This window comes from Geotrypetes seraphini, chromosome 3 (assembly GCF_902459505.1).
Source record: "Geotrypetes seraphini chromosome 3, aGeoSer1.1, whole genome shotgun sequence".
Classification (NCBI taxonomy): domain Eukaryota; kingdom Metazoa; phylum Chordata; class Amphibia; order Gymnophiona; family Dermophiidae; genus Geotrypetes; species Geotrypetes seraphini.
Window position 1 is genome coordinate 300,383,372 of NC_047086.1, and position 17,101 is coordinate 300,400,472.

Below are 17,101 nucleotides of genomic sequence, written 5' to 3' on the forward strand. Positions count from 1 at the left end.
AACCCCGGACTACAGGGAGTGATGGGGCCCAGGGCAGCTGCCCTGTTTGCTCCTCCTAATGCAGGCAGTGCCAAAAATCATGGCATCAAGCAGTATTGTATAAGGGCATTTACATGGGTAAGAGTCTTTATAGAATATGGGAATAAGGTACCATTTACAAGCCAATAGTAGCCATGATCACTTACACAATGGGGTAAGTGTTCATAGCTATGTTGCACCACATTTGCATATAACTTACAGTATTCAAGAGTATTCTCGTATAAGTTATATTCATATTTGGTAAAGCCACCCATTTTACCTGGCCACGTGAATGCCCCTCCCTTTTCATATACACACTAAAGTAAATACACACATATAGAATTGTGGCTAGAACATACATGAATAAGGTTCAATTAATAGGGCCTCTTATCCATATATGTGCTAGTATTCTGCAAAATATGTGGGTTTTTGGTGCCTGCCAATAGACACAAATCTGTAGAATTGTCTTTTATGTGCACATGGACAAAATTCTATTTAGGTTGCCTAAAAAATCTGCTCTTAGCGCTATTCTATAAACTGCATCCAGAGGCACAGTTTACAGCACATGCTGTAGCGCCCGTCCTTGTCATTGTAATTTAGGCGCAGCTATTTACACCAGCTAACACCTGACATAAATGCCTCCACCTAAATTGCACCAAGAGATGTACCACACTCAGTACAAATCTCAAACTCCTCACCTCCAATATAGAATCCCCAGCTCCTCAGAAGTACCACAGGGGCTCAAAAGTTTTCACTGCCCTAGGCTTTATGTACTACGTCCTCACTGGAGCCGATATCAAATTTTATAACTTTAACGTATGCTTATTTAACAACCCTTCTAGCATATTTTATTCTTAAGGGTACTTAGCTTTTAATTTTGGTCTTCCTTTCAGTGCGCCTAACTTTTAAAAACACCCATGCTCCGCCCCCTAATCACTCCCCCTTTTGAGTGGCAAGTGAACTGCTGAATATTGATCATTATGATACTGATGGGTAAGAAGTTTTATACTGTCATGATGTACATATATTAAAATGAGTGACCTCTAGTTTTACCGCTTCCCTGTTTACAAAAATGTGTTTATTAATACCTTTCAAGTATTTTCCACATTAATTATTTTTGCATGTTTGTTGACTTGACACCTGTGTTAACTGTTAGCTTGGGTGGTCACATTAACAGCTTAATAAATAGGTCCCTTAATGCTAAAATAGCACTGACCCCCATAGCTATGTTTACCTAGCTAGCCAGTAGGATGATGTTAACAGTACTGTAAGGAAGAAGCACAGTAATCTACCTAGAAGATAATAATGGGGTGACTCGGGACTGATGAGATTCCAAGGGGAGATAAATGCCCTTCTTGCCCCCCCCCTCCCATGGCTGTTAACGTCTTATATTATAAATCCATGTTCCTCGTTGCTATTTATTTAATTTATTTTTTGCATTGGTTCGATCTGACGCTCGCCAAACAGGATGTAAAACCGACAAACAAAAAAAATAACATTCACTTTTTCTGTGCACATCACATATACGTACATATAAATCACAGCCCAACGGCGCAGGATAGTTTTCTAGGCTTTGCTACCAAAGCTATCCTTGAGCAGTTGAGAGAAAATCAGAGACCGTGCCTCACGCTACGTGTTGGTTTATTTTAGGAGATGTAAGCTGAGTAGCGCCTTCTAGCCGCGGCTGGGCCTCCCCTACACTTCTCTTTGGCAACCCGCCCTTCCCTGCGCGGACACCCAAATACAGCGTGGCCGCACCACAAGGAAGGTGGAGAGGCGGCACCAAGGTAGCGCGAGCCGCCACCACCCCCCCTCCTCTCAATCAACGCAGCACGCCGAGGCGGGGTTTTTGTCCGCGTGTATGCGAACCAGAAGGAGCGTCGGAAGTTCCCCGGATGTTGTATACTCGTCCCAGCCCTCGCTAGCCAGTCTACGGCACTCTCTGCTCCTTCTCCTCGGGCTCCCCCCACCCTTCCCTCCCTCCTCCCAGCCTGAGGTTTGCGGGTCATCGCTGCCGAGAGGTAGAGAGAGAGAGAGCGCGCGCGAGCCTGCGAAACGAAGGCGGCGAGCGCGAGGCACTGCGGATTCGAACTGCGAGCATCAACGCGCAGCAGCCGGTGCCAACAACCAGGCGGGACAAAATGGTGAGAGAACAAGCGAGGGGGGGGGGTGAGGAATGAAAAAAAAAAAAAAAATTCTTGAGGTAACGACACGAGGTGTTTTCGTACGTGCAAGGGAAGACTTAGAGACCGCGTTTGCAGTGTGTAAGTGAGAAAGAGAGGGAGAAACAGGTGATGTAGACGGTGGGAAGAAGCGCGGGCGATCGTGGCCACCGTACAGAAAAGGGAGAAGAGAACCTGTCAGGCCAACGCCGGCCTTCCGCTGAGCAGCGCCTCCTCCCACTCATCTCTCCTTCCTGCAACCAGAATGAAATAAATAAATATCAGGACACCAGAAACACAAAGACTAATAAAAACGCGAATGAAAAGGAAACCTCCTCCTCCCCCCTCCCTTTAACTTGTTCCTCTGACATCCGAGTTAAAAGGGTCGTTGATTATGGCCAAGAAAACGAGTTCAGTGTTGTAGAATAGGATTGCTGTACAGATGGCGAGATCATATATTTTTTTATACTAATGGCAGGGGGTGCTATAGTTATAACTTATTATATAAAGATAAAATGTTTTGTGTTTTGCCTTGGTCTTCACCCTGTAAACCGGAAAAGAGCTTTTCATTGGCGCTACCGAGAAGGCAAATGATTTGGCTGCATTTTCATGCATAGCTCTGTTGGATTTTTTTTTTTTTTTTTTTTAACAAAATCGGAGGCTGCGGATTATCTTAGTGCCAGCGCCAAGTTTGTTTTCCTAGGCAGTGAATTCCTGGCTCCGGGGGTGGGGAGTAGGTGCTTGTTGGGTGCCTGTAGTATTGTCTGCGCACACTAGGGGTGTCTACTGCCTGACTGTGCTGCCAAGGAATCAACGCCCTTTTAAAATAAATCGTTCATCTTTAAGATGGGAAAATACCCTGGCACTGCAAGTTGATTTGGAAAGCACGGGGGTGGCAGATGTTTAATTGCTGCACAAGCTTTTATACCACCTTCTTTCTCTCCCCCTCTTCACAGTTCTTGTTGTGCAAGGCTGTTGCCTTTTTTTTTTTCATTCTGATAGCCAAATCTTGAGATACATATAACAGTACACAGTGGTGCCCATTTTCATACAACTTTGTTGGCGTAAAGTGATATTTATTCTTCAGTTTGTGTTTTATGGGGTTTTTAAAATTGTATTAGATGTTATCTGGGAATATACTGGATTCTCCTTTTCCCCCTTTACATTTTTGTCTTGTAAAATGCTTTTGGGAGAGTTGAGAAAATAACAGTTTTTCCCAACGATTCTGTTAGGGGTCTTTGAATGAGTTTATCATGCATTAATCAACCAGATGAAAATAATGTTTAAAATGTTGTAGTTTATCACTGCTAATAAATGGAGCCTTTTGTACTTAACACAAGTGTAGGGGGGTGTTAAATAGCACCCTTGTAGTTGGCCTTCTAAATTTGATATATTTGCCCAAATAAATCTGGGGATGTTTCAAATGTCCATTTTGCTTTACTATCCCATTTTTCAACTTGAAAATAAAACTGCAGTATGTATTGTGGTTTGTTCTGATGGACTTTGGATACAGTACTGCTGTTGATCCCACCAAGAACATCAATGTGTATTATATCATTGATCTACAGTATATGCTAAGATTCTGGTGCTCAGAAAAACTTGAATACCATAATTTAGTGTTACACTTAATTTGAAAGAATGTGTATATCTCCCTTGGAGATGGAACCATAAGAGCTTGGGGTTGATTTATATTTATGCCTTTTGCAGTTAAAGGTCTAAGGCAGTGACTCTCAAACTTTCTCGAGCCGGGGCACACTAAAGGTAGTGGCCACGGCTTGAGGCACCCAGAAGTGTGTGGACGTCACTGTGATGACATCATGCATATGCGTGACATCATCACGTCGAGGTCCGCATATGTGCAGAGGCCCTCCAAATGGGCCCTGTGACGCCAGTAGGGGGTGAGGGCCGGAGAGGCACTGGCGCCAGCTGATTGCTTACGGCAGTGTTTCTCAACTACTTCAAGCTAAGTACCCCCTAAATCTAACAAATATCAGCTGAGTACCCCAACCACAGACCTCCCTAGGCCCACCCAAGCTCTGCCCCAGATCCCATCTTCTTTACTAATTGTAATGCAATTTTTTCCATTCATTTTTCATATACACTACACAGTAGCTCTAAATTCTCAAAACTGACACATTTCAATCACTATATTGAAAATAAAATCATTTTACCCACCGGCGATCCTCTGCAGGCTGCTGTAATTAGCTTTAAAGGTGAGACTGGGAGGCCAGAGGGGAAGCCAGAGGATGCTAGAGAGAAGGGGGAAACATGCAGGCCTTCAGTGAATTGGGCAGTGCTGGCACTGGACTGTAAGTCAGCTAGCAGGCACCTCTCTTCCTCCTCAGTGTGCCGTAGCACACTTGGAATCTCAGGAGGCACACAGTTTAGTGTATCTAGCCCTTAGACCAGTGTATCTTAAAGATACTGGCTGGATCACTGTTGGCCGATTCTCTGGCTGATTCCCCAGCAGTGATCGATGTGCTATCAAGTTTGCATGCAAATGATTTGCACGGAGGTGCATATGAGTTGCATGCAAATGTGAACGATAATCGCTTAGTGAGTGATTGACGCATGCACAGAGCCCTAACAGCATTGACAGGAGAAGCAGCCTCCTGTCACTGTTTTTAGGGCTTCATTTTTTTTAATGGCGCAGGTGTGTGTGTGTGTGTGTGATACACGCACAATCCATCCTATTAAAAAAAGAAAAAGCACCTCCCCTGCGCAAGACACCTCCAAGCCACTGCCCCCACTTGAATCCCCCCCCAAAATGGCAGGAGGGATGCCCAATCTTTGCCACATAGAATAACCCTGTGCCGTGGCCCCCTCCTGCGCCTGGCACCCCGAGCTACCGTTCCCCCCTCCCTCGAACCTTCCCAAAAATGGCAGAAGAGATGCCCACTCCCTCCTGCCACAGGATGCCCCCCCCCCCCCGAACCTCCCTGTACCTTTTTAAAAAAGTTAGAAGCAGGAAGCCCGCTCTGAGGCTCCTGCTTCAGGCCGCCAGTCCTAAATGATGGGCCTTCCCCTCCCCGGTGCATCATGTGATGTACGGAGAGGGGCCAGAGGCCCTGATTGGTTCAGTTACCTAAGGCCACTCCCAAGGGGGGGACCTTAGGTGTCTGAGTCAATCAGGCCTTTGGCACCTCCCTCTGTACTCAGGATACTGAGGGAGGAGCCTAAGGCCCTGATTGGCTTGACCATGGTGCGAGGATGTTCGGGAGAGGAGGTGGCTCGGGGGTCATTGGGGAGGGCCGTCATTGGTGGTGGACTTTTTTTCATTTATTTTTTTTTAATGGGACAGATATTTTATGTGTGTAACGCACGCAAAATATCTGTGCCGTTGAAAAAACCCAGGCAGACCTTTCGGTTTTTCTGATCAATAAAACCTTTTTTTTTTTTTTTTTTGGAGGGGGAATAGCCAAGCAATGTGTTAGTGCATCAATCGCTTGGTTACTTTGCATGGGGTTTTAGCTAATTTGCATGGCCGGATCGGAAAATGGGTGATTGAGGGGGAAAAGCATTCGGTGGGCCATTTTGTGCATCGGGTAAAAGCGATCGTTGCTGAAGCTGTGAAAACAGGTTTAGTGACAATCGCCGACTTTAGTACATCTAGCACTAAATTAGTTTGCATACTTGTGTGAATGTTTGTCTTGCAGATTATTTCTAAACATGATTTAATAGTCTTCTTCCAAAACACTCATTTTCTTTATGGGTTTTTTATTTAAAGAAAGGCGAGGCATGATCATAGAGAATGCAAAATGTAGTTGTTTTTTTTTAATCTTCTAGTTTGTGTGTCTTCATCCACATGTGCACCAGTGACTGTGGATGGCTTCCAGGTATTAGGCTCCCAGTATACTTCCTGTAGAGAAATATTTAACATGATTGTGTCTTGCATTCTGTCTGCATATCTCTTTCATATGGTATATAAACAGCTGGCTGAGATTCTCACAAGGAATGTGATAATTGGATTAAGTGTTTCTCTTTTTAAGAGGAGTATATGGAGAGAGATTTATCAAGGACTGATCTGTACTTGGTAAAAAATTCACCTGGAGGTTATTACTACTGTACTGTATATATGACTTGAAAAGGCCTGTAGATCTATTTGAACAATTGAAATAAATTGTAATTTTCACTACAAAAATATAATAGTGGATGGTTATAAAATTAATGTATTCTAATGCATTTAACAGGATATGAACAGTTTTAACAAGCTGTAAAAGATACAGTAGATTCTCAGTTAACCGGCACCCATGGGGATTGATTGATGGCGGATACATGTAGTTTCTGGTTGCTTGAGAGTTACTATTAAAAATAGGCCTAACTAATACTGTACCCCATACTATGCTATACTATAAACTGTATCAAAATAAAGTGAATGTAATTATAAATTATTCATCAAAAAATAGAAAATATATATAATAAAATATGTATTAGAGTGCTCAGTGTGAAATCTTATTCAAAACCAACAGGTTTAACCCTTTCAGGACCATAAGGATCGTAGGCCAATTTTTGTGGTTTTGACGACATTTTTATGGTAAAAAGGGCTTGCAGATGCCAAAAAATTGATTTTTTTTTGTGAAATATCATTATTTTTTTTTAAAAAAATCAAGCTTCTGGCTTATGGACAGTGTGGCAAGTGAATCTTCTCATCAATCTGGCAACGACGCTAATGAATGAATGTCGGAACCAGTTTGTTTACATAAAGGCAGTATCATATGGAATCCGTACATATCAAATTTAGAACTGTAGACTATCCCAATCAAAATTTATAGGATTTTAAAGTTATGGGACAAATATGTCCCTTGGTCCTGAAAGGGTTAAGGAATAAAGATGTATTGTAGCTTCATCATTGCACTCACCTGCCTACCTACCCTTCAATACTGGTTAAATCAAATCTGACTCAAAAGATTTAAAAAGTGTAAAAAGTACTTAGCTGGATCCTGAAGAAGATGAGATCAGATGATAAATACAAAGTCCAATGTTGTTACACTCATCTTCACAAGATGGAAATATAAGTATGTGTACTTGTAGGTTGTTGCAGGTGCTAACAATCATGCAACGAACTAATCCATGTTGGTAACGCTGGCTTTGAAAAAAATATTATAAAAGTGAGTCCCCAAAACAAAAAAGTTGTTTTAACTGCTTCTACAAAAATCACCATGTATCCAAAAACTCCAAAACTCCACTAAGTGAAAAGTTGAAATATCCAAAATCTCCTCAACACCGATCGTGTTTCACTATGAATTGCTTCATCAGGAGGAAACAATGTAAACTAAACAAAACATATGAAAAAATGCAGTTAACAAACAAATAACATACCGTATTTGCCGGCGTATAAGACGACTTTTCAGTACCTTAAAATCCTCCCCAAAGTCGGGGGTCATCTTATACGCCGGGTACTGTTTACATGCCCTTACTTTACATTAGAGAGCTGCACGGGGACGCCCCTAGGGTCGCGGGGATCCCGTGGGGACGCCCCCTAGGGTCGCGGGGATCCCATGGGGACGCCTCCGAGGGTCGCGGGGCTGGATGTACTCAGTCTTCTGGATGTACGCGGCTCTTCTTCTCCCTACCTTCTCTGCTTGCAGCACAGAGCCGAACGGAAGTCTTCCCGACGTCAGCGCTGACGTCGGAGGGGAGGGAGGGCTTAAACAAAGCCCTCCCTCCCTCCGACGTCAGCGCTGACGTCGGGAAGACTTCCGTTCGGCTCTGTGCTGCAGGCAGGGCAGATAAGGAGAAGGAGAGTAGCCTCGCGGTTCAAGTGGCTACCCGCGAATCTAAATTACCTTCTTACAGCAGCTGTAAGAAGGTAATTTAGATTCGCGGTTAAGGGCAGGGAGGTTTGTCGGACCGGGGCTGTTGTCGGTCGGTCGGGGAAGTGCCACAAAAGTAAGGGGACCTGGCCGGCTGTGCTGCACCCGGGGCGGTAGAGAAGGAGGGGGGGGAGAAGGACGCTGAAAGGCCATGGTGAAGACAGGAGGGGGGGGAAGGACTCTGAAAGCACTTGAAGACAGAAGAGGGAGAAGGACGCTGAAAGCACATGGGGGAATACAAAGGGGTGGAGAAGGACGCTGAAAGGCCATGGGAAGGGCGGGGGGGGGGAAGGACTCTGAAAGCACATGGGGAAGACAAAGGGGTGGAGAAGGATGCTGAAAGGACATGGGGAAGATGGGGGGGAGAAGGACACAAAGGAAATGAGGAAGAGAGAGTAGGGAGAAGACGCTGGCAGGGAAGAAGACAGATGCCAGACTATGGGGGGAGCAGAGAGAAGTAGATGGGTGCCAGACCAATTTGGAAGGGGGAAGAAAGGGAGAGGCACAGTAAGAGCAAATGGAAGATGCAGAAGGAAGAGAGATAGTGGATGGAAGGAATTGAATGAGAACATGAGGAAAGCAGAAACCAGGCAACAAAGGTAGGAAAAGAATTCTATTTCTTTTTTGTTTTTTTTGCTTCAGGATAAAGTAGTATATTAGTTGTGTTGATAAAAATTTATAAACATTAGAGGCTCTGGTAGAAACCCGTTTACAAAGTATGTATTCTTCCCAATTAATATTTTCAAATTAATAAAGTCTTTTTGCTTATTTGTAAATGGGTTTCTACCAGAGCCTTTAATTCAGTAGCATAATTAAATGAAATAACTATTTCTGAAGTTTATAGGGACGGGCGGGGACGGAGGGGATTCCTCGCGGGGACGGGTGGGGATGGAGGGGATTCCTCGCGGGGACGGATGGGGACGGAGGGATTCCTCACGGGGACGGGTGGGATTCCTCGTGGGGACGGGTGGGACTTTGGCAGGGACGGGTGGGGACGGGTGGGATTTCTGTCCCCGCGCAACTCTCTACTTTACATGCCCTAACATCTCCTTCCTTACCTCCTTACGGTGCTTACGGTACTAGTAAACCTGCCGGGACATCAGCGGGGCCATGGCGGGACATCAGTGTGACAAGGGTGCCAGCTCCTTCATCCTGCGCAGCGGGAAGCAGCGGCGCTCTGGCCCCACCCCTTTTCTCTTTACTACGTCTCTCGCACATGCGGCCGTGTGTGGAGTCTAGCCCTTAAGGAAGTTGCGAGGGCGAACAGGAGGCTTTTGAAGGCTTTTAAAGGGAAACTATCATGCCAGCAAACTTGCTAGGGACTTGCCCGGCACTTGCTCTCTCCCTCTATGTGTTATCTTCCTTCTATCATTGACAGTTTCAGTTTGGTTAACAGTTTAGAAAACAAATAGCATGGCAGCTCCCATGGGTTTATTGTTCTATTCAGCTTTAGTGAATTAATTAAAATTGTTGAAATAAATTCTGATGTTCTTTTAAGTTTTATTTGTTGTGCAGAAGGTGTGCGGAAGAAGGGGTAGTCTTATACGGCGAGTATATAACAAACTCTATATTTTAACTGTAAAAGTTGGGGGGTCGTCTTATACGCCCAGTCGTCTTATACGCCGGCAAATACGGTATATCAAAAAGAACGTATAAACTCAAAAAATAAAAATTACCCTCAGACCTCCTAATGGAGGAAGCACGTCGCCAGAGAATCTCAGCAGAGATGACTGAAACAACGTAAAATGTAAAGACGTTTATAGGAACGTCAAATGATCACGTGATGAACGACGTGAAATTGGTAAATCAATATATGTAAAAGAGAACAAAAACTGGATAATTACCGTATTTGCCGGCGTATAAGACGACTGAAATTATTATTATTATAAGACTTGAAATTGCAGGAGCGTCTGGCCAATTTGCCATGCATCGGCTCGGAACTCTTTGATGAGTCGCTGGAGGCGGCGACCAAACGCCTATCTGAGCATGAGCGCTCTCTCGCCTCCTTGGTCCCCCTAAGGCCAAGTTGGCGGCTCCGAAGCCGTATAGACCTCTGCAGCGGCGGTATCCGCAAAAGTCTACCCCGGCGTTTTCCAGGCCTCCTCCCAGGCGTCCACCTCAGCAGGCCAGGGCACCGCACCAGAAGCCTCCGGCGCAAGGGGCGTCTAAGCCGGCGCCGTCTTTTTGCCGTGCTGAGCGGATGGGGGCGGGCCCCCTCCGCGCTCTCACCGACCCCGCTCCCCATCGGGGGTCGGTTAAGGATATTTCATTCAGCCTGGACTTTGATCACTTCAGCCGCTTGGGTACTCCGTGTCATCTCGGCAGGTTACTCACTAAACTTCATGACTACGCCGCCGGACGCGTCTCTGTCAAACCGAGCACACCTTCCCCTTCTTCTTTCGGAAGCCAAGGCCCTGTTGAGCCTTTGGGCGGTGGAGCGAGTCCCCCCAGATCAACGGGGACGGGGGTTTTACTCCCGTTATTTTCTAGTCCCGAAAAAGACCGGGGACTTGCGCCCCATTTTGGACCTCCGGAAGCTCAACAAGTTCCTTGTCCAGGAGAAGATCCGTATGTTGTCGCTTCCGGTCCTTACCCACTGTTGGAAGAAGGGGACTGGATGTGCTCTCTGGACCTGAAGGAGGCTTATACTCATGTTCCGGTGCATCCCGCCTTCCGCAAGTTTCTACGGTTCCAGGTGGGGGAATGGCACCTTCAGTATCGGGTCCTCCCCTTTGGCTTGGCTTCGTCCCCTCGAGTCTTCACGAAGTGCATGGTGGTGGTCGCGGCGGCCCTGCGTTCTCAGGGTCTGCAGGTCTTTCCCTACCTGGACGATTGGCTGATCAAGGCCTCTTCCAGGGAGGGGGTTATCTCAGCGACCCGACAGACTATCATCTTCCTTCAACGTCTGGGGTTCGAAGTGAACTTTCCCAAGTCTCAGTTGTGCCCGGCTCAATCCCTTCAGTTTATCGTGCTGGACACGGTTCGCCTCCATTCGTTCCTCCCACCGCTGCGGTTGGAGGCCCTGCTTCGATTGAGTCACCAGGTTTTGCTGCTGCCCTCAGTATCGGCACAGCGCCTGATGATTCTTCTCGGCCACATGGCATCGACGGTCCATGTCACTCCGTTCGCCCGCTTGCACCTGAGGCTTCCTCAGTGGACCTTGGCCTCCCAGTGGCGTCAGGATCCGGGATCCAGTCTCCTGTCCTATAACAGTGACTCCTTCCTTGAGACGCTCGCTCCGTTGGTGGACCAACTCTACCAATCTTTCCGGGGGTTTGCTCTTTCTCGTCCCTCCGTATCGCAAGGTCCTGACCACGGACTCTTCGGAGTACACGTGGGGGGCTCATCTCGACGGTCTGCGGACTCAAGGTCTATGGTCGGCGGAGGACCGTCTTTGTCACATCAATGTGTTGGAGCTTCGTGCCATTTTTCTAGCGGCTCGAGCGTTCTGCCACCTGCTGCACGATCAGGTGCGGATGGACAACCAAGTGGCAATGTACTATGTGAACAAGCAAGGGGGGACGGGCTCTTGGTCCCTGTGCCGAGAAGCCCTGCGCCTTTGGGAATGGGCGGTCTCCCAGAACATCTTCCTTCGGGCGGTTTACATTCAGGGAGAGAAGAATTGTCTGGCCAACAAACTCAGTCGTCTTCTCCAGCCGCACGAGTGGTCGCTAAACTCCTGAGTTCTGCACGAGGTCTTCGACCGCTGGGGGACTCCTCAGGTAGATCTGTTTGCCTCCCCGGAGACTCACAAACTGCCCCTCTATTGTTCTCGGATGTACTCCCCGGACCGTCTCGAGGCCGATGCCTTTCTTCTCGACTGGGGAGGGAAGTTCCTTTATGCGTTTCCTCCTTTCCCTCTGATCTTGAGGACGTTGGTACATCTCAAGTCGACCAGAGCCACTATGATTCTCATTGCGCCTCGTTGGCCTCGTCAACACTGGTTCTCCCTGCTCCTTCAACTCAGTGTCAGGGAGCCTCTGCTTCTGCCTGTTTTTCCCTCTCTGCTGTCTCAGAGTCGGGGTTCGCTGTTGCATCCCAATCTTCAGTCCTTACATCTGACCGCTTGGTTCCTTTCCCCTTGACTTCGGTTTCTGTTTCTCAGTCGGTCAGGGAGGTTTTGGAAGCCTTGCGCAAGGTCTCGACTCGGCTTTGTTATTCCCAGAAGTGGACCAGATTTTCATCCTGGTGTTCCTCGCACCATCTGGATCCGAGTTCGGTTCCGGTGTCTTCGGTTCTGGAATATTTGTTGCATTTGTCCAGGTCTGGGCTGAAGACGACTTCCATTTGGGTGCATCTTAATGCTATTGCTGCCTTCCATCGGCATCGGTCTCTCTCTCTTCATCCTCTGGTGACTCGTTTCATGCGGGGTCTCTTGAATGTTCATCCTCCTCTGAAACCTCCTCCTGTAGTTTGGGATCTCAATGTGGTCTTGGCTCAGCTGATGAAGCCTCCTTTTGAGCCTATTGACAAATCTCATCTTAAGTTTCTCACTTGGAAGGTGATCTTTTTACTTGCGCTCACGTCCGCTCGTCGGATTAGTGAGCTGCAGGCTTTGGTTGCGGACCCGCCTTTCACTGTGTTCCATCATGACAAGGTGGTTCTTCGCACTCATCCTAAATTTTTGCCAAAGGTTGTGTCTGATTTCCACCTCAATCAGTCCATTGTTCTTCCGGTGTTCTTCCCGAAGCCCCACTCGCATCCTGGCGAGGTGGCGCTTCACACGCTTGACTGTAAGAGGGCGTTGGCTTTTTATCTTCAACGCACTCAGTCTCATCGGAAGGTTCCTCAATTATTTTTGTCCTTCGACCCTAATCGGTTGGGACGTCCTGTTTCCAAGCGCACCTTGTCCAACTGGTTGGCTGCTTGTATTTCTTTTTGCTACGCTCAGGCTGGTCTCGCGCTGCATGGTCGGGTCACGGGACATAAAGTCCGAGCGATGGCAGCTTCTGTCGCTTTCCTCCAGTCTACTCCGGTGGAGGACATTTGCAAGGCTGCCACTTGGTCTTCGGTTCATACTTTCACCTCCCACTACTGTCTGGATACGTTGTCCAGAAGTGACGGCCGGTTTGGCCAGTTGGTTTTGCGTAATCTGTTTTCCTAAATTGCCATCCTCCCACCTGCCCTTTTTTGGTTGGCTTGGAGGTCACCCACATGTGAGAATTTGCTGCCTGCTTGTCCTGGGATAAAGCACAGTTACTTACCGTAACAGGTGTTATCCAGGGACAGCAGGCAGATATTCTCACAACCCGCCCTCCTCCCCGGGGATGGCTTCTTTGCTGGCTATGGAACTGAGGACCATGAGGTGGGGATGCGCCCTCTAGTGGAGGGAGAAGGCATGCACATGCGTGGTGCAGCATAGCAAGCTGGAAACTTCAATCAAGTTTGCTTGAAAAGCTGTCCGCGCTGGGGCTCCGTAGATGACGTCACCCACATGTGAGAATATCTGCCTGCTGTCCCTGGATAACACCTGTTACGGTAAGTAACTGTGCTTTATGCAATATTTGGAGTGATAGCTGAGGTAATCTTTCCTCATAAAGGTTAATTTCCTAATGAGCTTATCACAAATTTATGGACTTAAATTCTTGCTAAACTTTTCTGTCAAAAACACTCATTTGGAGCACTCTGTTTACCATATAAGCACTGTGCAAGATCATAACTGCATTACTTGCAATCACATTACATTAAAAAAATGCAGTGAGTAGCTCCACACCCCCTCCAATTACCCTACAGTCCCTTGTGATCTAGTGCAGTGTTTCTCAATTTCTTCAAGCCAAGTACCCTACCACCATATTCAACATTTCTCTCTCTCTCATCCTTTTCTCTCTCTCTGTGCCCAGTTTTCTTCTCTTTCCCCATGTTCACCATTTCTTTCCCTCTCATACACTCATGCCCAACAATTATCCCTTTCTATTCCCTCCCTCCCTTCTATTCCCACCCTCCTATGTCCCAAGTTAGTGTCCCCTTCCTCTCTGTGTCCCATGTTCATGCCTCCCTCCCTGCCTTCCAGCCTTTGTCCCAAAATCGTGCCCCTCCCATGTCCCAATGCGCTCCCCCACCTCCTTTCTTCCTTAGTCCCAGATCATGTCCCCTCTCTCCCTTACTTGCTTGCTCCAGGACCATACACACTTCCTTCAGGACTGTCCAGCTGGGCTGCTCCTTCTGCCCTCAGAGGCTCTCATTGCAGGGACGCGCGGGCAGCGACTCTTGCACATGGCTGACCCACAAGCCATCCCCCTGACATCAGCTCTGACGTCGGAGAGAAGTTTCCAGGTCAGCCATGTGCAGCATGAAAGAGCCACTGACGCATCCCTGCAACAAGTGTCGCTGAAGGCAGGAAGGAACAGCCCACCTGGAAGGAGGTAATTGGGATCCCCCACTGACCCGGAAGGCTTCCCTCTGATGTCAGCTTCGGTGGAGGGGGGCGGGCAGGAAGGAAGGCATGGGATCCCTGGCTTCGGCGGAGGGGGCGGGCAGGCAGGCAATAAAGAGGGCATGGAATCCTTGGCAGCTATTAAGGAGAAAGGGGCGAGAGACCATGCAGTGTTGCGTGTTGGGAAATACTGGTCTAGTGGTGCAGGCAGCACAAGAGCGTTCCCTAGTTATTCTGCTTGTGCCAGCTGTACTCCCACTAGAGGTCATAGCAACTATTATCCCCGGACAAGTAGGTAGCATATTCTCACATATGGGTGATGTCATCCATGGAGCCCCTATGTGGACAGCTGCAAAAGCATTTTTGCTTGAAAAACTTTAGAAAGTTCGCAACTGACCGCACCATGCATGTGCGAGTGCCTTCCCGCCCGATGTAGGGTGCACATTTCCTCAGTTCTCGTTTTTCTGCGGTCCCATGAAATCATGTTCCAGCGCTCTGCATGGGTTTTTGAGTCTTCTCGCTGTGGAATTTCTCATATTTTTGATCTTCCTTTTCTTCTTTTTCGATAGTAAAATTTTAAAAAATATATTTCTTCTCTCTTTATTTTATTTTTGTCTGTTTTTGATGGCAGGGCCTTGTCCTCTACCTCAACCTTCGGACTTTGATTTGGCTGAGGTGGTTTTTCCTTCTATGTCCCGCCTGTTAACCGACTTCAAAAAGTGTAGCAGGTGCCAGCGCACGATTTCACTTACAGACCCCCACAAATGGTGCAACCAGTGCCTAGTGCCAGACTACTATATAGAGTCCTGTTTGCTCTGTGCAACGCTACAGAAGCAGTCCATCAAAAACCGTATATTACAGCAGAAGCAGATTTTCGATACCATGGATGCTGTTTCGGTACTCCCGACACTGACCAAACCCTCGACATCCAAAGCATTGACATTGCCAGAGGTACCAGTGTCCCAAGTCGGTGTCACCATCAACTGCTCCGTCAGGTAAGCCAGCTAAGAAGCCACCAGCTTCTCAGATGAGGTCTCAGGCCATAAAGGTACAGAATCAAGTCGTACTGGCCAAAATATTCTGATGCGGCTCACTTCCACGTCTAGAGGTGCATCTTCCTCGATGTCTTCCTCACCGGAACGAGCCACGGCAACAGTAATACTGGCTTCCACAACCCAGGTATCGATGCTCTCTTTAAGTTAGTTTGGTAGCATGTTTCAAATGGTCACTCCCATTTCGGCTCCTCTAATACCAGCCCAACCTGAGCATTGCTCCATGCCAAGTGAAGGTACCAAGGTTGCCCGATCGGATCATCATCATCGATCCATGCTTCTCGACATGGGTCTTCAAGGCATTGAACTGCTTCACCAAAGCATCACTCTTCAAGGCTCCGGTCTCCTGCATCGAAGCATCGCTCCTCACTGAGGCATTATTCCTCACCTTCACCAAGACCTTGGTCTTCACCTACACCAAAGTATCGGTCTTCACTTTCTCCAAAGCGTCACCCATCGAAGCATCGGTCACCTTCTCCGAAGCATCGCTCTTCTAGATACCATTCAGCTTCACCAGAGCGTATGCGGAAGCATTGTTTTGCTTCTGGGCACAGGTCTAGTCCTTCCAGGCATTTATCTACACGCCCTCCATCCTCAAAATTTGGGAAACATGTTACCAAATCCAAGCATCTCTCCCCTACATGCTCAGTCAAGTGTAAGCGATCTGCATCACTTGCTTCTTCACCTCGGTACCATTCCAAGAGCCGGTATCCTTCTTCCATGCCTGAGAATTTGGATCTTCATTTCCAATCTACTCATGGGACTTCACCTTCCTCCACAGAGGCTTACAGTTCCCAAGCAGAGTATTCTCTTCATTCCACTTCTCATCGGGAACCCTCACCATCAGAACCTGTCTCATTTACTCGTTTCATTAGATAGATGGGTAAGGACCTTGAGATAAAGATGGAAGCAGACTCCCAATATTCAAAGAAGTACATGGAGGAGTTAGAAATCAAGCGTCCTCCTAAAGTATTATTTAAGTTTCCTAGGCATGGCATCCTGAAGCACACCTTCCGTAAAAATTTGGAAACCCCATACTCTATGCCAGCAGCCCCTAGGAAACTGGACTCTTAGTATAAAGTTATCCCTTATCCGGGTTTCTGGTAGTGGAGTATACTCTGAAGAAGTCAGCCCCTTCTTAGGTTTATGCTACGGTACCTCTAGGGCATGAAGGTAATTGCTGGACAAGTTTGAGAGGCGGTTATACCAAAACTATGTTGGCCAATAGAGTATTAAATTATAACTTTTGCTTCACCTCATATTTGAAATATTGGATTAAGACCATGCCAACTTATTTCAAATACTTGCTTTCCCATCGACTACCGGATTTCAAACATATGTACCGGAAGTTGCATCCGAGGAGAAGCTTCCACCCACACACACGCAACTGCAGGGCGGCACAGGCAGGCTTCGCCGGCTTCAGTTTCTTTTCTAAAGCGCCGCAAAGGTAAGGAGGAGGGAGGGAGGGAGATAGATTTGGCCGGAGGTAGGGAGGGGGCCACACGCGATCAATGACCGTGTGCCTTCCCTCCCTTAACTGCGGGGAAAAGGCCATTCAACGCTCCATGGGGCAGTGGACAGCCTTGTCCCCATGCCTGCAGTGAGCACTCCCCCCCCTACTGTTTCGGTGGGTTACCCGAGTCATTCTCTAATCTAGTAATCCTTGCAGGCTTGAGTGTGCAG

At 47.4% G+C, this 17,101-nt stretch overlaps 1 protein-coding gene across 1 annotated transcript in view; it reads left to right on the forward strand.

Annotated features, from left to right (window-relative positions):
- Nucleotides 1-1,612: 1,612 nt before the first annotated feature.
- Nucleotides 1,613-17,101, forward strand: part of PPP3R1 (protein phosphatase 3 regulatory subunit B, alpha) — a 143,076-nt gene continuing 127,587 nt past the window's right edge. The window contains exon 1 of the mRNA XM_033936486.1: nucleotides 1,613-2,162. Coding sequence (XP_033792377.1) covers nucleotides 2,160-2,162 — 3 coding nt within the window. The 5' untranslated portion in view covers nucleotides 1,613-2,159. The remainder of the gene's footprint in view (nucleotides 2,163-17,101) is intronic.